This window comes from Lipotes vexillifer, unplaced genomic scaffold (assembly GCF_000442215.2).
Source record: "Lipotes vexillifer unplaced genomic scaffold, Lipotes_vexillifer_v1.1 scaffold170, whole genome shotgun sequence".
Classification (NCBI taxonomy): domain Eukaryota; kingdom Metazoa; phylum Chordata; class Mammalia; order Artiodactyla; family Lipotidae; genus Lipotes; species Lipotes vexillifer.
In genome coordinates this window covers 162,669-183,955 of record NW_006772326.1, presented here as the reverse complement: position 1 = coordinate 183,955, position 21,287 = coordinate 162,669, and the positions used below count along the sequence as shown (strand labels likewise).

At 39.2% G+C, this 21,287-nt stretch overlaps 1 protein-coding gene across 1 annotated transcript in view; it reads left to right on the top strand.

Moving 5' to 3' along the window:
• Positions 1-21,287, top strand: part of CUNH12orf56 (chromosome unknown C12orf56 homolog) — a 66,190-nt gene that overhangs the window by 33,636 nt on the left and 11,267 nt on the right. Inside the window, 5 exon segments of the mRNA XM_007447393.1 lie at positions 3,761-3,834; positions 3,837-3,901; positions 10,448-10,459; positions 10,461-10,555; positions 11,194-11,283. Of these exon segments, the coding sequence (XP_007447455.1) occupies positions 3,761-3,834; positions 3,837-3,901; positions 10,448-10,459; positions 10,461-10,555; positions 11,194-11,283 (336 nt within the window).

The following is a 21,287-nucleotide window of genomic DNA, read 5'->3' as shown; positions in this document are numbered from 1 at the left end:
TTCTTATGAAATTTGTTTTGACCTTTTTGAAAAAAATATAGTTTGATATTATTATAATCTTTTGGCACCTATAATATCATAGGTGCCAAAAGATAAAAACAGTTCCTTTCTACATGGATCTTAGCAAATTGCTGACTCCTAACGGAAAAAACTGGAAAATCAATTTCAAAATAATTGTGCTGATATTGTATTTTTTCTGGGCTTTTGCTTGTCTAAGCTCATTTCTTTGTGAAAACTACATTTCTGCTGTTTTTTGGAATTCTCAGAGAATAGAGGGATTTATGGTGTTTTTTTTTTAACATCTTTATTGGAGTATGATTGCTTTACAATAGTGTGTTAGTTTCTGCTTTATAACAAGGTGAATCAGCTATACATATACATATATTCCCATTTCTCCTCCCTCTGGTGTCTCCCTCCCACCATCCCTATCCCACCCCTCTAGGTGGTCACAAAACACCGAGCTGATCTCCCTGTGCTATGCGGCTGCTTCCCACTAGCTATCTATTTTACATTTGGTAGTGTATATATGTCCATGCCACTCTCTCACTTAGTCCCAGCTTACCCTTCCCACTCCCCTATGGTTATTTTTCAAATGAAATGTGGCAGTAGTTAGAAATGGATGTACAGGGAAGCAAGATCTCAAAGCTTACTCCTCTGTTATTTAGATAACATTTATTAAGCACTTACTGTGTGCTAAGCACATGAAGTAACTAAAGTATCAAAAGAGCACAATGGGATAGGTACTATCATCATCCCCATTTTATACATGAGGAAATTGAGGCACAGAAAGACTAAGAAACTTGCCCATGGTAGTTAGAGGAACAGGGGCAGATCTAGGATATTGATCACCCTGTCTGACACTGCCCCTATGCTCATAATCATGTTCTTCTGCCTCCATGACTGTTATCACTGAATTCTTTCATTTTTTTAACTCAAGTACAGCTGATTTACAATATTATATGTTTCAGGTGTACAACATAGTGATTCATAATTTTTAATGATTATACTCCATTTATAGTTATAAAAATTTGCTATATTCCCTGTGCTGTACAATATAGCCTTGTAGCTTATTTATTTTTATTTTTAATAGTTATTTATTTATTTATTTAGTCTGCACTGGGTCTTAGTTGAGGCACGTGGGATCTTTTAGTTGCGGCACGTGGGATCTTTTAGTTGCAGCATGCAGACTCTTAGTTGAGGCATGAGAACTCTTAGTTGCAGCATGCATGTGGGATCTAGTTCCCCGACCAGGGATCGAGCCTGGGCCCCCTTCGTTGGGAGCGTGGAGTCTTACCCACTGGACCACCAGGGAAGTCCCTATTTATTTTATTTTATTTTTTATAAATTTATTGATTGATTGGTTGATTTTTGGCTGCATTGGGTCTTTGCTGCTGTGTGCGGGCTTTCTCTAGTTGCGGCGAGCAGGGGCTACTCTTCGTTGCAGTGTGTGGGCTTCTCATTGCGGTGGCTTCTCTTGTTGCGGAGCATGGGCTCCAGGAGTGCAGGCTTCAGTAGCTGTGGCACTTGGGCTCAGCAGTTGTGGCTCACAGGCTTTAGAGTGCAGGCTCAGTAGTTGTGGTGCATGGGCTTAGTTGCTCCGTGGCATGTGGGATCTTCCCAGGCCAGTGGTTGAACCCATGTCCTCTGCATTGGCAGGCAGATTCTTAACCACTGCACCACCAGGGAAGTCCCCTTATTTGTTTTATATATAGTAGTTTGTATCTCTTAATGCCCTACCTCCAGCTTGCCCCTCTCCCCTTCCCTCTCTTCACTGGTAACCACTAGTTTGTTTTCTAGATCTGTGAGTCTGTTTCTTTTTTGTTATATTCACTAGTTTGTTGTATTTTTTAGATTCCACATATATGTGATATCATACGGTATTTGCCTTTTTCTATCTGACTTATTTCAATTAGCACGATGCCCTCCAAGTCCATCCATGTTGTTGCAAATGGCAAAATTTCATTCTTTTTTATGGCTGAGTAGTATTCCATTGTGTATATATACCACACCTTCTTTATCCATTCATCTGCTGATGGGTACTTAGGTTGCTTATATATGGTGGCCATTGTAAATAATGCTGCTGTGAACATTGGGGTGCATGTCTCTCTTCAAATTAGTGTTTTCATTTTTTTCAGATAAGTACCCAGGAGTGGAATTGCTGGGTCATATGGTAGTTCTATTTTTAGTTTTTTGAGAAACCTCTATACTGTTTTCCATAGTGGCTGTCCCAATTTACATTCCCACTAACAGCGTACAGAGGTTCCCTTTTTTCCCACATCCTTGCCAACATTTGTTATTTGTGGACTTTTTGATGGCGAAGACTGAATTCTTAACGATCATGTCCTCCAGTATCTCCACTAGAAAAGAGACTGTTTTTCAGGAAGTTTTAATTTTTGCATTAATAAGAGAGGTTCATTGATTGCATAGAGGAGAGCATCTTAGAATTTTTTTAAATAAAGGGGGAAGGAGTGGGCAAGAACCAAGATTCCATGTAGCATTACTGGAATAAATGGCTGGTATCAAGATTTGTGGAATAAGTGGTGAAAATATTTTTACTTCAAGTCAGAAATTCTAAGACATTTCCATCAACCTACATATGTTCCGTTACTGTTACTTTGCACCCTGCTTCTCTGAATCACTGGTTGTGTTAGCTTGGACAGGCTACTTAACCTAACATCCTATAAATGCGATAGTAATTCCCAGCTCAGCCCTCCTAGTGACGCTGAATGAGCTAGCCCAGGAAGAGAACCCAGGCCAGACCCTGCCATAGAGTCAGTGCTCAATTAAGTACAGGTTGTTATTATTGAGCACAGTGGGAGATGGAAACAATATCTAACCTGATAATGTGTTTTCAAGTTGCTGCAAAGCCGAGGGGCCAGGACAAGTACGCAAATAACTGCAGTGGAGTGAAGGAGGATTAGTGTGGTGTAAGAATCATGGAAAACGTGCTGTGGGAGAGGGTTCTCCATCATTGGTGGAATTAGGGAAAGCTCTGAGAAGAAGGTGTTAACTCATTTCAGCTAAGCCAGCTTTTCCTGAAGTGTGGAACGCACATGGGGCAGTAATGGAAGATGACTTCATGTGGTATTCTGACATGGCATGAAATAACTTTGAATTCCAGGATAAAAAATGATTCCCTTTTCCAATTCGTCTGACCTCATTAGGGAGAACCTCTTGGCTTGGTGCCAGTAATGGCAGCTCTCAAACACATGCTCATATGCCTTTTTGTCAAAGGGAGAGCAGACTTCAGGCTCAAAATAGGGAGCATCTACTTAGAATTTTGTTGCTATTTTTACAGTTACCTGCTATTTATAGCCAATGGTACTGGTTTTCCCATGTGAAGTAGTGATACAAAATTTTCTGTATAAAAAAATTTCTCTAAGAAAAAATGAGTTGATTTAAAGAAAAAATACTAAGCAAATAATATTACATATGATTCGTGGGTTATGGTAAATGGTATGTGAACAAACTCTGTGCTGGACTATGAAAGAGGGACAGAAGTTTACCAGGAACAATGAGAGTATTCATGATATGTACAGCTTGAGTAAAGGGGCATGGCAAAAAAGTATGTTTGGAGATTAATAAATAGTTCAATTTGGGCGGAGCAAGCTTCATTACTGATAAGTAACAAAGCTAGAAGTACAAAACTATATTAAAATTCAGTTAGTTACAAAGTTTTACAAACCTAGCAATAATCGTTGATATTCCTCAACTGCTGTTTATCATTTTTTCCATGGAAAATTGTCTTTTCTTTCTGTAGATCTGAGGAGGAAATTAAGCACTTCAGTCAACTTAAATCTGAACTTTTTCTTAAAGACAATACTTTGAGGAAGATACTTTAATTACAGAACTTAAAGTAGCAGCCCCGAAAAACTTCATTCTGAAAAGGCTTTTCTGGAAAGTAGTTGTTTTGTCTTATTTTTAATCTTTAAAGCTTGTTTTACCTGTTTATCAAATGCGGCATATTCAAGCTTAAAGTAAAATATAAATAAATGTTGTATACTGATGCTGCATTTTAAAATGTTGATTAAATTTAATGCAATCATCTTGATGCCTGAAATGTTGTGATGGAATCATTGTATGTGGCGTACTGGGGCCGGGGAGACAGAAGAGGGGAGAGCGGTAGGGAAGAGATAGTAGCTCACATGGGTTGGGTTAGCAGACACAAAAAAGAGAGATCGAGGGGAAGCTCTTGGCATGCAAGAAGTGTGAGTATAGACAGTGAGATGGGAAAGTACATTTCAAGAAGTCTTACGTGTATGTTCCCCTACAATAAAAATATAATTAAAAAGTTACTTTTGAATGTAGGATTGTTATTTTTTTAAAAGGTGACTCCTGGGAAGTCAAAGCAGTCTAGCTCCCACTTGGCAAGTTACACACTTACTCTGTAAGACTGACTTGTAGTCTCAGGTTTAGGTGAAGGTATTGAGAAGCCCAGGTGAGGACTGGTGCTGTGCTAATGAGACTCATTCTGGTTAGTGGTCTTATACATAGTTGCCACCATTTTATTGCACAGTTGGGAAGTGCACAGCTTCCCCAGCCATACCTGACAGTCTTGGCCATTTCTTAGATTCTAAGTGCTTGACACATCTGATGACCAACCATCCTGGTTTACCTAGACTAGGATAACAAACTGTCCCGGTTTGTCTGGGACCGAGGAGGTTCATGGCACTTGGGACTTTTAGTGCAAAAGGTAGACCAGTCCCAAGCAGATTGGGATGGTTGATCACCCTAATTAGAGGGCAGAGTAGCTACAGAGAATAGAGTATCAAGTGTCCCCAACATTGAGGCAGGTAAGGATGATGTAGTGCTGTATAATCAAAAATGCTTGCACTAGAGAGACCCTGTTAGGAATACAGCATCCAAGTTTCAACTGAAAAACTTCAGAGAATTATGGAAAATACAGGGACAGGCATCAAAATGACTTACATATGGTTATGAAGAGTCCACATGGAAAGGCTGAAGAAATTGGTATTGTCTCCCACCCAAATAAACCTCTCCAGTCCAACCTACATGGTGTTTACTCGTCTGTAACACTGATTGTGAGGACTCTGCTTCCTCAAAAACTTCTTGAGGCGCTCCTTATTAAGTACAAGCACTTTGGCTTTGGCATTTAAGGCTCTCCACTACTGACCTCTTGTCACAGATTCCAAGTTTGGACAGGCATGGCCTTTATTTTAGCAGGGTGGGTTATCAGGAAGGGGCCAACATCTGCATAGGGCAGCCACTGGGAAAACGAATCCAGCTGTAACTGCTAAGGGAGAAGGCACAGTGCCCAAGGATGAGAGTGATCCCTACAAAGAGAATGTGCAAAATGAGAAATATCAGGGCATTATAGCATGTGGGTGGATTACACCCAGATGTCTGCATAAACATTTGGCGCCAGGAAGATCTGCATGCTCAGGATTTGGGAACAGGGCCTTCACGGAATGTGGGGTTGGGGGGAGTAGCAACGATACAAAGTCAAGAGTAAAGTCAGTAACTGGGAAAGGACTGGCAAAGGACTTAGCTCAGGGCCCAAAGAAGAGGGCCACCTAGACAGCCTGGACACAATCAGGGGATTAATTTAAAGCAGACGTCTAGGCAGGAGAACGGAGCTACCACCTAAGGGTTAGACTCGGAAGAAGGGTGTTGATGCTGAATACCAGAATGTTGGTCTTAAGCATCTCCCAGGCCTGAAGCAGGTGGCCTCGGCTGTGGAGGAAAAGAGGGATGCAGAGAAAGGGAATAAAACCAGGTCTAGCCCACTCAACACACCACTTCACCACTCTCACCTCTTTTCTATAAAAGCTTGAACCATGTGAAATGATTTGAACACCCTGCCCTTCCCAGCCCCTCCACGTTTTCCCCTACTATTGCTTTCTCTAGGATACGCTTTCCATTTTCTCCTGTTAAAATCCTACCCATTCATTCTCCAAGGCTCATCTCAAATGCTGTTCTTCTGCCTTTCCTCAATGGAGAACTTTGGTACCTTCCTCTTTTTGATCTGCTATGGCAGTTCTGTGCCTTAGAACTCTCCTTGATATTTTATAATCTGCACTGTTCAATAAAGTAGCCACCTAGCCACATGCGGCTATTAAGCACTTGAACGTGGCTAGTGACCAAGGAAGTGAAACATTAATTTTATTCAGTTTTAGTCAATTTAAATGTAAATAACCACATGTGGCTAGAGGCTTCTGTACTGGACAATGCATTTCTACAGCATCTCCCATAGCACTTTAACGATTCAATAAACATTCGTCGCATGCCTATTCTGTGCTAGTAGTAATAGGCACTAGAAATGCAACCATGACTAAGACACAGTCCCTACCCTCAAGAATTAGCACCGACATTCTCCCTTTTGCTTGGTATGTATTTTTTTATTTACCATAGTATTCTATAAGCTTCTTCAGGACAGGCATGGGTCATACTCATCTTTGTATTCTCCCTAAGGCCTAATGTAATGCCTGCATATATCAGGTCACACAATCAATTCATAATAAATTGAAATTTCATTCTCTTGTGAAAAATTAACCTGATTGGAAGTCTAGGAGTAAAGCGTTCATGTTCTGCTTCTTACTTGAAAATTCTGCAGCCGTTCTTTAATGTAATGTCCTTAGATGGACTACAATAGAGGGAGGATCTTCTAATTTAGTTGTCAAAAATGAAAGGCCAAAGTGAATAGAGAGGGAAATAAAAGGCACATGGGTAGTCCCTGTTTGGGCAAAAATGAAAGGCCAAAGTGAATAGAGAGGGAAATAAAAGGCACATGGGTAGTCTCCCTGTTTGGGGTCTTTCCCTACTTCAGTGGAGTACGTTGTGTCCCTCAGAGCTGGTAGCCTTATGTTCTCTCTCTAATCTGCAACCAAAATCTAGTCTCATATTCATTTACACAGAGTTAACAAATATGACTAGTAAAACTCAACATTTTAATCTTCTTTTAGGAGCTCTTTTATTTAAATGGTTATGATAGCCTTAAGCTAAAGCAGTGTTTTTTTCCAGCTTTGTGCTGGGCTCCCTGCAGAATATAAGTTTATGTGAAGCTCCCTTAAGAACCCACACTGGGGTGGGGAGATTAGAGGCAGCTTTAATTTTTGGTTCTTGGGTAAGAGGATGGGAAATTATACATATATATTTAAAAATTATAATAAAATTAATATAATGAATAACTATAGGCATATTCTTATAATTAATAATACAATTATTATAATCATATAATAAACAATATAATATTATATAATCATAATATATACAGTTGACCCTTGAACAACATTAGTTTGAACTGCTTGGGTCCACTTATATGTTGATTTTTTCAATAGTAAATACTAAAGTACTACACGATTACGGTTAGTTAAATCCAAGGTGTGGAACCGCAGATATGGAGGGCTGACTGTAAGTTATACTCAGATCCCGTGTTGTTCAAGGGTCAAATGTATATAATCTTCCCTTTTAAAAATCAACTTCATTGGGGTATAATTTTCCTCTGTAGGTAATTTTTATTCTTCAATTTTATTACAAGAAAAATTTTAAATTACGAGAACACTTTTGTACAGGTTGACTAAACTGCAAGCTTTAGGAGTACAGACACCATGTCCAGTTTGACAGTTTTGCTTAAGATGTTATTCTCATTACTTAGTATAGTACCTGCCACATGGCTGCAATCAATAGTTACATGTTCAATGAATGAATGAAAGAGTTCTCTAGACATGTTATTTCCCAGCCCTTCTTTTTTTCTTCATGAAGTTTTATTTCCTTCAGTTTTTAAAAACTATGGTAAAATACGTACAACATAAAATTTACCAACTTAACCATTTTTAAGTGTCTCGTTCAGTGTTAGGCACTCATGTTGTATATCTATCACCACCATCCTTCTTCAGAACTCTTTCCATCTTACAAAACTGAAACTATATTCATTAAACAACAACACCCCATTTCCCCTTTCCCCCAGCCCCTGGCAACCACAATTCTTCTTTGCGCTTCTATGAGTTTGACTATTCTAAATATCTCATGTAAGAGGAATTATACAGCATTTGTCATTTTGTGACTGGCTTATCTCACTTGGCATGATGTCTTCCAGATTCATTGATGTTATAGTATACGTCAGAATTTCCTTCATTTTAAGGTTGAATAATATTCCAGGTATGTAATACCACATGTTATTTATCCATTCATCCATTGATTAGCAGTTGGGTTGCTTCCACATTTTACCTACTGTGAATAATGCTGTTATGAACATGGGTGTGTAAGTATCTCTTTGAGACCCTGCTTTCAATCTTTTGGGAGTATAGTTGGAAGCAGAATTGCTAAATCATATGGCAATTTTATTTTTAATTTTTTGAGGCACTGCTATACTGCTTTTCACAGCAGCTATACCATTTTACATTCCCACCAACAGTGCATAAGGGCTCCAGTTTTTCCACATCCTTGTTATTTACTGATTTTTTTTTTTGCGTTATGCGGGCCTCTCACTGTTGTGGCCTCTCCAGTTGTGGAGCACAGGCTCCGGATGCGCAGGCTCAGCGGCCATGGCTCACGGGCCCAGCCCTCCGAGGCATGTGGGATCTTCCCGGACCGGGGCACGAACCCGTGTCCCCTGCATTGGCAGGCGGACTCTCAACCACTGTTCCACCAGGGAAGCCCTTTACTGATCTTTTGATAGTAGCCATTCTAATGGGTGTTGGAGGTACCTAATAGTTTTGATTTGCATTTCCCTAATGATTAGTGATGTTAAGCATTTTCCCCCATGCTTATTGGCAATTTGTATATCTTCTTTGGAGAAATACTGGCGTCCAATTTACGTATAATAAAGTGCACATATTTTTGAGTGCATTGTTAAGAGTTTTAACAAATGTATATATCTGTATAGTCAAAACTGAGAACATTTCTATCACCCCTTAGGGCTACCTCGTGCCCTCTGGCAGTCAGTTTCCTCTGACCCCTGGCCTCAGGCAACTATTGTACTTTCTGTTGTCATAGATTAGTTTTGCCTGTCCTAGAATTCCACTTACATGGAATTGTACACTATGTACACTTTTGTGTTTGGCTTCTTTTTTTGTTTTTTGGCTTCTTTTGACATAATATTTTTGAGACTCTTTCATGTTGTTGCTGGTAGGCAGAAGATATTTTATAAGTGAAAATTCCTGAACCACTGAGCGGTGGGAGATCACAATAATAACTGATATTTATTAAGCACATACAATATGTTGAGTACTGTTCAGGCTTTACAAATAATATCTTTTCACTGCTGTGGCCTCTCCTGGTGCGGAGCACAGGCTCCGGACACGCAGGCTCAGCGGCCGTGGCTCACGGGCCCAGCTGCTCCGCGGCATGTGGGATCTTCCCAGACCGGGGTACGAACCCGTGTCCCCTGCATCGGCAGGCGGACTCTCAACCGCTGCGCCACCAGGGAAGCCCTACAAATATCTTACTTAATCCTAACATCAACCTCATGAGGTGATTCTATTAATCCCCTTTTAGAGATGAAAAGTCACAGAATGTATAAGTAATCTGCCAAATGTCCTACAGCTACCCAGTGGCAGAGCTGGTATTTGAACTCAAAGAACCTGGCTCCAGAGTCAGCGTGTAAAGTTATCACACTCTGCAACCCCAGCACTCCTGAGAGGGCCAAGGTGTACGTCCTGCTCCTTTTGTCCTTCCCTCTCTCCACTTGCCATCCTCAGCCTCTTCTGAGCACACATATACCTGTCTAAACGAAGAGTCTAAGTTGCCACTAGTAAACGAAAGTGCTGGGAAAAAAATGAACAGTAGAGGAAAAGAAAAGAGAAGCAATTATATCCTATTCTCATTAGTACCAACTTGCCTGATTTCATGGGCCTGTGCTTATTTTCATGCTCAATTATCTCATGAGACTGGATAGGAACACAAAAAACCTGGTTCCCACACTCTTAAGTCAGTGTTTATTTTGGCAGAAGTGGCAATCTACATTTCCACTGTATTAACAGAAGTATTAAAATCATTCTGCACCATCTTCATAGGCTAAACCAGTGCTGTACATTTGTTTCTGAATTAGTAAACAGTTTTAAATGAGTGCTTTTCTAGCCATTATTTCATTATGTCCTCACAAAGGCCAAATTACTTTGGAAAGTCAGGAAATATAGTGGCCCCCATTTAATATTATTATTCCACGGTGACTGAATGACTGGCCTAAGGTTACACACCTACTTCTGGATAATCTTCACTATTAATGGTGAAGCTGGGCCTAGAAGGCATCTCTCAGCATCACCCGCTAGGTTTTAGCTCTGGCTCTGTTCACCAGACAATGGTCTCCTGGTTGTAAGTAAAAGTATATTTTCAATTTGGGTTATGCTAGTGTTAATGAAAGAGAATGTAAATCACTTTCTCCCTAATTGAAGAACAAATCATTTCTTCTTATTTTTATTATGTAAGAATTGAGAGTTTTGCCAACAGATACCTTAACTACTGTCTTCTTTCCTGCTTGCTTTCACAGACCAGTGACCTTTTTTTATTTCCTAGTGAACAAACTTCATGAGTACTTGCCAGAGTCTAGGGATAAGAATGCACATCAAAATAAAAACCAAAGTGTTGATGAGCTGGTGTAAGTACTAACTGGATAATCATAGACATTTTTTTCCCTAGGATGTTCAAGATAAATGGAAGGCACTGGGCAAAATATATACTGTATTAATGATTAATAGTGCAGCAAGTTTTGCTTCATATAGATTTTTTAAAAATAGCATTTATTTTGTTCTAATTGTATAGTTAAAGAAAAACTACACAAGAAACTAGTAATACTGGCTGTCCCAAAAGGGAAAAAAATGAGTGTATGAATAAAAGACACCTTTCACTGTATTCCCTTTTTTACCTTTGAAATTTTGAGCCAGAAATTACTACTTGAAACAGTTAAAATTATTAAATGTAGTTTAAAAATAGTGTGATTATCTTTAAAACTTTGCAAAAAGTAAGTGCAAAAATCAATATGTAAATGACTTTTAATCCTGACATGCACCTGTTAATTCATTCATTCAACAAATATTTTTGAGTGCTTACTATGTAGCAGTCACAGAGTAGACACTCAACCAATGTTGGCAATTTAATATATAGAATTTCCTTCCTATACTTTTTTCTACATGGCTATCTGAATGCAGTTCTATTGAGCATTACTGATTTTGTGGAATTCTTAACTTACAATGAAATCATGCCATTTCCGTGATTTTTTTTCTCTTTGTTTTCTAGGGCATGCATTGAAATTATACAGACTCTGGGACTGATGTTCAGAGAAACAGAAACTGAGCCATCACCCCTGAACACATTGGCAGCTAAGAAGTAAGGCCTTTTAAAAATTGAGACCTTGCAGTTGCAGCCCATTAACTATTCTACTGAGTGTCTTCCAGAACTCAACTCTCTTGACTTCTCTGTTCAATCCCCTTGTAAATATATTAAACTCTTTTGTCTCACTTCCTTCTGTGATAAATAGATTAATTAACATACTGAGTTCTCTCTGATTATTGGGGGGCACAAAGATTTTGTTAGCATAAGTTTATCTTTTGTCATTGCCTGAAAAAGACCAAATGAACCATCATACGTTAAAAATGAGGGGGTCTCTATTAGAATTTTCTAGAGTACTCTTTTATCCATATTGCAAAGGCAGGAACTATAGTAGCTCCCTTTAGTATATAATTGTGTGACCTTGGAGTGAATGACATTGGAGGGAAAGCTGTTGTAAGATACTCCAAGATATGTGGCCCAAAGAAGATAGAAATTTACATCATTCTTACATAACAGTACCGAGTTAATAGCCATGCTTTTCCTCTACGAGATCAGCCAGAGACTTAGGTTCCCTCCTTTTTGTTGCTCTGCTATCTTCTATCATGCTATCTTTGTCCTCATGGTTAGCTGGCTAAATTGCTTGCTTTCATAACTCCCTGTGGGAATCAGGAAGAGAAGTAAAGGGCAAGCAACTTTCCTTTTTAAGCAAGGCGAATAAGACTTTTGCTTACCTTCTGTTGGTGAGAACTTTAGGCACATGGTGTTTCTAGCTGCAGAAGAGGCTGCAAAATGCATCTGTAGTTGGACAGCTGTGTGCCTAGCTAAACTATAGATGGCAATGGGACATCTGTAATTTAAAGGAAGAATGGAAGAACGTATAGTGAGGGACAACAGCATTCTTTGCCACAGAAAGTATGTGTTTGCATGTTTTGCATATTATCTGCTTGATCTTTTTATGAGATTTACAGGCTATGAATTACACCCTTGGGCAATGGTCTGACTAAAATCTTAATTTTTTTCTACCCATATCAATTGTTTATCTATATTTCTTGGACTAGAAGGTGGAAGAAGGATGAGAGCCATGGACTCTGAAACATTTAAACCAGAGGGAAGAATAAGAACTTTTAGCAATATTTGTCCAGGCTATTTATTAGAGACCTTTACAAATAAATTTTAATGATAATACTCATTAACATACCTTAAGCAACTTGCTATGTGCCAGGGACTATGGGCATACTGTGCATTATAGCAGGGATGGTCAAACATTTCTGCAAAAGGCCATATAGTATGGGTTTCCCTGGTGGCTCAATAGTTAAGAACCCCCCTGCCAATGCAGTGGACACGGGTTCGAGCCCTGGTCCGGGAAGATCCCACATGCCACAGAGCAACTGAGCCTGTGTGCCACAACTACTGAGCCTGTGCACTAGAGCCCGCGAGCCACAACTACTGAAGCCCGTGCACCTGGAGCCCATGCTCCCCAATAAGAGAAGCCACCGCAATGAGAAGCCTGCGCACTGGAACAAAGAGTAGCCCCCGGAGGGCCCCCACAAGCTTCTGGGATCTGCAGGGTGCAGGTGTCTCAGTGATAACTATACTCTGGACTAAATCCTGAATTTGTCTTGTTGGTCAAATGATTAACATCAAAAGCAGCTCCAAGAGATTGGCTCAAGATGGCGGAGTAGAAGGACATGCCCTCATTCCCTCTTGCAAGAGCACCAGAATCACAACTAATTGCTGAACAATCATTGACAAGAAGACACTGGAACTCACCAAAGATACCCCACATCCAAAGACAAAGGAGAAGCCACAATGAGATAGTAGGAGGGGCGCAATCACAATAAAATCAAATCCCATAACTGCTGGGTGGGTGACTCAGAAACTGGACAACACTTATACCACCCATTGGAGTGAAGGTTGTGAGCCCCACGTCGGGCACCCAAACACGGAGGTCTGGCAATGGGAGGAGGAATTCGTAGAGAATCAGACTTTGAAGGCTAGTGGGATTTGATTGCAGGACTTCAACAGGACTATAGGAAACAGAGACTCCACTCTTGGAGGGCACACACAAAGTAGTGTGTGCATCGGGACCCAGGGGAAGGATCAGTGACCCCATAGGAGACTGAACCAGACCTACCTGTTAGTGTTGGAGGGTCTCCTGCAGAGGCGGGGGTGGCTGTGTCTCACCGTGAGGACAAGCACACTGGCAGCAGAAGTTCTGGGAAGTGCTCCTTGGTGTGAGCCCTCCCAGAGTCTGCCATTAGCCCCACCAAAAAGCTGGGTAGGCTCCAGTGTTGGGTCACCTCAGGCCAAACAACCATCAGGGAGGTAACCCAGCCCCACCCATGAGCAGACAAGCAGATTAAAGTTTTACTGAGCTCTGCCTATCAGAGCAACATCCAGCTCTACCCACCAACAGTCCCTCCCATCAGGAAGCTTGCACAAGCGTCTTAGATAGCTTCATCCACCAGAGGGCAGACAGCAGAAGCAAGAAGAACTACAATTCTGCAGCCTGTTGAAGGAAAACCACATTCACAGAAAGATAGACAAAATGAAAAGGCAAAGGACTTTGTACCAGGTGAAGCAACAAGATAAAACCCCAAAAAAAAGAAAAATGAAGTGGAGATAGGCAACCTTCCAGAAAAAGATTTCCAGAAAAAGATTTCTGGAGGACAGAATGGTGGAATTCACTGCCATGGAACAAAATAAAGAAAAAAGAATGAAAAATGAAGACAGCCCAAGAGACCTCTGGGACAACATTAAACACAACAATATTCACATTATAGGGGTTCCAGAGGAGAAGAGAGAAAGGACGTGAGAAAATATTTGAAGAGATTATAGCCGAAAACTTCCCTAACATGGGAAAGGAAATAGCCATCCAAGTCCCAGAAGCGCAGAGAGTCCCAGGCAGGATAAACGCAAGGAGAAACACGCCAAGACACAGTAATCAAACTGGCAAAAATTAAAGACAAAGAAAAATTATTGAAAGCAGCAAGGGAAAAACGACAAATAACATACAAGGAACTCCCATAAGGTTAACAGCTGATTTCCCAGCAGAAACTCTACGAGCCACAAGGGAGTGGCACAATATATTTAAAGTGATGAAAGGGAAGAACGTACAACAAATATTACTCTACCCAGCAAGGATCTCATTCAGATTCAACAGAGAAATCAAAAACTTTAAGACAAGCAAAAGCTAAGAGAATTCAGCACCACCAAACCAGCTCTACAACAAATGCTAAATGAACCTCTCTAACTGGGAAACACAAGAGAAGAAAAGGACCTACAAAAACAAACCCATGACAATTAAGAAAACGGTAATAGGAACATACATATTGATAACTACCTTAAATGTGAATGGATTAAATGCTCCAACCAAAAGACACAGGCTCGCTGAATGGATACAAGAACAAGACCCATATATATGCTGTCTACAAGAGACCCACTTCAGACCTAGGGACACATACAGACTGAAACTGAGGGGATGGAAAAAGGTATTCCATGCAAATGGAAATCAAAAGAAAGCTGGAGTAGCAATACTCATATCGGATAAAATAGACTTTAAAATAAAGAATGTTACAAGAGGCAAGGAAGGACACTACATAACGATCGAGGGATCAAACCAAGAAGAAGATATAACAATTATAAATATATATGCACCCAACATAGAAGCACCTCAATACATAAGGCAACTGCTAACAGCTATAAAAGAGGAAATTGACAATAACACAATAATAGTGGGGGACTTTAACACCTCATTTACACCAATGGACAGATCATCCAAACATAAAATTAATAAGGAAACAGAAGCTTTAAATGGCACAATAGGCCAGATAGATTTAATTGATATTTATAGGACATTCCATCCCAAAACAGCAGATTACACTTTCTTCTCAAGTGCGCATGGAACATTCTCCAGAATAGATCATATCTTGGGTCACAAATCAAGCCTCAGTAAATTTAAGAAAACTGAAATCATATCAAGCATGTGTTCCGACCACAACGCTATGAGATTAGAAATCAATTACAGGGAAAAAAACGTTAAAAACACAAACACATGGAAGCTAAACAATACGTTATAAATAACCAAGAGATCACTGAAGAAATCAAAAAATACGTAGAGACAAATTATAACAAAAACACAACGATCCAAAACCTATGGGATGCAGCAAAGCAGTTCTAAAAGGGAAGTTTATAGCAATACAAGCCTAACTCAAGAAGCAAGAAAAATCTCAAATAAACAATCTAACCTTAAACCTGAAAGAACTAGAAAAAGAACAAACAAAACCCAAAGTTAGTAGAAGGAAAGAAATCATAAAGATCAGAGCAGAAATAAATGAAATAGAAACAAAGAAAACAATAGCAAAGATTAATAAAACTAAAAGCTGGTTCTTTGAGAAGATAAACAAAACTGATAAACCTTTAGCCAGAATCATCAAGAAAAAGAGGGAGAGGACTCAAATTAATAAAGTTAGAAATGAAAAAGGAGAAGTTACAATGGACACCACAGAAATACAAAGCATCCTAAGAGAACACTACAAGCAACTCCATGCCAATAAAATGGACAACCTGGAAGAAATGGACACATTCTTAGAAAGGTATAACCTTCCAAGACTGAACCAGGAAGAAATAGAAAATATGAACAGACCAATCACAAGTAATGAAATTGAAACTGTGATTAAAAATCTTCCAACAAACAAAAGCCCAGGACCAGATGGCTTCACAGGCGAATTCTATCAAACATTTAGAGAAGAGCTAACACCTATCCTTCTCAAACTCTTCCAAAACATAGCAGAGGGAGGAACACCCCCAAACTCATTCTACAAGGCCACCATCACCCTGATACCAAAACCAGATAAAGATTCTACACAAAAAGAAAATTACAGACCAATATCACGGATAAATATAGATGCAAAAATACTAGCAAACAGAATCCAACAACACATTAAAAGGATCATACACCATGATCAAGTGGGATTTATCCCAGGGATGCAAGGATTCTCCAATATACGCAAATTCATCAATGTCATACACCATATTAACAAAGTGAAGAATTAAAAACAATATGATCGGGCTTCCCTGGTGGTGCAGTGGTTGAGAGTCCGCCGTCTGATGCAGGGGACACGGGTTCGTGCCCCGGTCCGGGAAGATCCCACATGCCACGGAGCGGCTGGGCTCGTGAGCCATGGCCACTGAGCCTGCATTCCAGAGCCTGTGCTCCGCAACAGGAGGGGCCACAACAGTGAGAGGCTCGCGTACCGCAAACAACAACAACAAAAAACAATATGATCATCTCAATAGACGCAGAAAAAGCTTTTGACAAAATTCAACACTGATTTTTGATAAAAACTCTCCAGAAAGTGGGCATAGAGGGAACCTACCTCATCATAATAAAGGCCATATACAACAAACCCACAGCAAACATCATTCTCAATGGTGAAAAACTAATAGCATTTCCTCTAAGATCAGGAAGAAGACAAGGATGTCCACTCTCACCACTATTATTCAACATAGTTTTGGAAGTCCTAGCCACGGCAGTCAGAGAAGAAAAAGAAACACACGGAATACAAATTGGAAAAGAAGAAGCAAAACTGTCACTGTTTGCAGATGACCTGATACTATACATAGAGAATCCTAAAGATGCCACCAGAAAACTACTCGAGCTAATCAATGAATTTGGTAAAGTTGCAGGATACAAAATTAATGCACAGAAATCTCTTGCATTCTTATACACTAACAACGAAATATCAGAAAGGGAAATTAAGGAAACAATTCCATTCACCACTGCAACAAAAAGAATAAAATACCTAGGAATAAACCTACCTAAGGAGGTAAAAGACCTGTACTCAGAAAACTATAAGATGCTGATGAAAGAAATCAAAGATGTCACAAACAGATGGAGAGATATACCATGTACTTGGATTGGAAGAATCAATATTGTGAAAATGACTATACTACCCAAAGCAATCTACAGATTCAGTGCAATCCCTATCAAACTACCAATGGCGTTTTTTATGGAACTAGAACAAAAAATCTTAAAATTTGTATGGAGACACAAAAGACCCAGTCAAGTCAAAGCAGTCTTGGGGGAAAAAAATGGAGCTGGAGGAATCAGACTCCCTGACTTCAGACTATACTAAAAAGCTACAGTGATCAAGACAATATGGTATTGGCATAAAAACAGAAATATAGATAAATGGAACAGGATAGAAAGCCCAGAGATAAACCCACGCACCTATGGTCGACTAATCTATGCCAAAGGAGGCGAGGATATACAATGGAGAAAAGACAGTCTCTTCAATGAGTGGTGCTGGGTCAATATTTAAAAAACAAACAACCCAATCAAAAAATGGGCAGAAGACCTAAATAGACATTTCTCCAAAGAAGACATACAGATGACCAAGAAGTACATGAAAAGCTTCTCAACATCACCAGTTATTAGAGAAATGCAAATCAAAACTACAATGAGGTATCACCTCACACCAGTTAGAGTGGGCATCATTAGAAAATCTACAAACAACAAATGCTGGAGAGGGTGTGGAGAAAAGGGAACGCTCTTGCACCGGTGGTGGGAATGTAAATTGATACAGCCACTATGGAGAACAGTATGGAGGTTCCTTAAAAAACTACAAATAGAACTACCATATGACCCAGCGATCCCACTACTGGGCATATGCCTAGAGAAATCCATAATTCAAAAAGACACATGCACCCCAATGTTCATTGCAGCACTATTTACAATAGCCAGGTCATGGAAGCAACCTAAATGCACATCGACAGATGAATGGATAAAGAAGGTGTGGTACATATATACAATGGAATAGTACTCGGCCATAAAAGGGAACGAAATTGGGTCATTTGTAGAGACGTGGATGGATCTAGAGACTGTTATACAGAGTGAAGTAAGTCAGAAAGAGAAAAACAAATATTGTATGTTAACACATATATGTGGAACCTAGAAAAATGGTACAGATGAACTGGTTTGCAGGGCAGAAATAGACACAGATGTAGAGAACAAATGTATGGAAACCAAAGGGGAAAGTGTCAGGTGCGGTGGTGGCTGTGGAATAAATTGGGACATTTGGATTGACATATATATGCTAATATGTATAAAATATATAACTAATAAGAACCTGCTGTATAAAAAATCAATAAAATAAAATTCAAAAAAAAAAAAAAGAGTAGCCCCCACTCACCACAACTAGAGAAAGCCCGCATACAGCAACGGAGACCCAACGCAACCAAAGATTTTTTTAAAAGGCCATATAGTAAATGTTTTTGGCTTTTCAGGCCATATAGTCTCTGTTGAAATTACTTAATGCTGCCATTGTCACAAAAGCACCCATAGACAATATGCAAAGGAATGGGCACAGCTGTGTTCCAATAAAGCTTTATTTACAAAAACAGGTTCTAGGCTATTTGGACTGCAGGCCATAGTTTGTTGACCCCTGCTTTACAGCATACAAGGAAAATATACTCTGTTATTTTCTCTGCATACTTCTTTATGCAGTTGATGGTACTGCCATTTTCCCAATCTCCAAGAGAGAGATTCAATATTATGAATGATATTTACATCATCTCCCACACTGAAAGTATTGCTAAGTCATGTTACCCTTTTTGTCCACCTTTTGGTCCCTAGGTTTCTTTATCCAAAATGGAGAAAATCATTCTTACCAATCTCTGTTGTAAAGTGTTGCATTTTAATTGTTCTGTCTTAACTTGGTTCAACCACATTAGACCTACTACATCAAGCCTCTTTCCTGATATGTCTAATTCTTTTCATGCCCTTTGATATATATATTATATTGCTATAGTAGAGTCTGGTTGTAACACTAACTTTTCAGTCAATTTTGATATTCATATGGGTCAAATCATGTTACTTATACCATTAACTACCACCATAAATGTTTAATACAACTAATAATCTTCTATTGCCATGTAACAAATTACCACAAATTTAGTGGCTTCAAACAACATACACTTATTATGTCACAGTTTCTGTAGATCAGGAAATTTGGGCACAGCTTAGCTGGATCCTCTGCTCAGGGTTTCATAAGGCTTCAATCAAGGTGTTGGCTGGGGCTGCAGTCTCATCCGAGGCTTGGGGCCCTCTTCCAAGCTCATTTGGGTAGTTGTTAGCGGAATTAATTTCCTTATAGCTATAAAACTCATGACAGCTTGCTTCTTGGCAGGAATATCTCTGAGCTCAGGAAAGGCCTAAACTCTCCTTTAAAGGGCTCACCTCATTAGATCAGGCCCACTCAGGATAATCTCTCTTTGATTAACTCAAAAGTCAACTAATTGGGGATCTTAATTATATTCGCAAAATCTCTTCACCTTTCTCATCTAACATAACATAATGACAAGACTGATAGCCTAATAGATTCACAGGTCTTGACCATACTTTAGGGGAAGGGATCATATAGTGTATATACCATGGGATGAAAATCTTGGAAGCCATATTAAAATTCTGCCTACCACAATAACATAAGATGACTTATGAGACCATGAGTTTGACCTTCAAAGTCTGTATTTTAAGATACTTTAATACATTAAAAATTCTTACATTAGAAATAATAAAAATCTAAACAATGAAAGTATCAAACTGTTGGTACCATTTTTAAGGGTGTGATGTCAACCCTATAATAAGTCTATTATAATAAGTCAGGATGAAACTACCATTTTAGATTAAAATTCTTTTATCTATTATTGGCTTAATGGATTTTAAATTGAGTTGGCAGAAGGGATAGATTTCAAATTAAACTCCATTTGAGCAAATAAAAAAGCATTTATTCATTTCAGCATTTTTCTCTTTATTTTTTTCATAAGTAGAAACTTTATTTGTTTAACCCACTTCATTGTATTCTTGAAATATGCCATAATTCTTTCTTTTTGTTCAGTATCCTTATGGTTGAATTCATGTATTACCACAGCAAGTGACTCAGAATTTGAGAGTTCCTTCCCGTAGCCTAGGTTATATGATACTTTGAAATGAAGCTGTTGCTGAAAATAAAGGACTATAATTAAATATAACAGTGAATGGAATGTCAATTCAAACATAATATCAGGAAAAGCTTCTAAATGGAGTGCTTTGTTGATTTTGGAAGTGTCTTCTGAAAATAGACTGGCAGTTTTATAAAACAGCCTGAATAAAACATTAGCAAATATCCTGTAGGACATATCCTGCTTTTTTGAGCGATGTGCTAACTGACAGCGTTCTAACTTCTTTTGCAGATATGAGAACTAGACTTGTTTTTTTAAAAAAATTAATTAATTTAGTTAGTTAGTTATTTTTGGCTGCGTTGGGTCTTTGTTGCTGCACGCGGGCTTTCTTTTTTCTAGTTGTGGTGAGCGGGGGCTACTCTTCCTTGCAGTGCGCAGGTCTCTCATTGCAGTGGCTCCTCTTGTTGTGGAGCACGGGCTTTAGGCGTGCGGGCTTCATTAGTTGTGGCACATGGGCTCAGTAGTTGTGGCTCATGGACTCTAGAGCGCAGGCTCAGTAGTTGTGGTGCATGGGCTTAGTTGCTCTGCAGCATGTGGGATCTTCCTGGACCAGGGCTTGAACCCATGTCCCCTGAATTGGCTGGCGGATTCTTAACCACTGCGCCACCAGGGAAGCCCTAGACTTGTTTTTTGAGTTGGAGAAATGAGGGGAATTATATTTCTAGTAGAATTTTGGTAAACTTCTTATCATGGAAATGATTTAAATGATTGTAAAAAGATTAGGAATCCTCAAATATTACTAAACAAGGATTGTTTATATTCTTCTTTATTCCATTATGAAAGGAATGCTTAAGGTTATAGAGAATTTTTATACAGTCCTATATGTAAATTCTTTTATTGTTCCTATCTGTCCAAGCTACTCTGATACTGACTTCAGTTAGGCAACTGATATTTTCAGTGGTCTGCCTTCAGCTCCTTTTCAACCATACATGGATTGTACTATACATATGAAAATAGGGTTACTAACCCAGCTACTCAGGATGCACGTTTTGAATTTTGATTTTTTGTGTGTGTGCCTTTTTATTTTCAAATACTATGATTCAAATATATAGTAACATTTA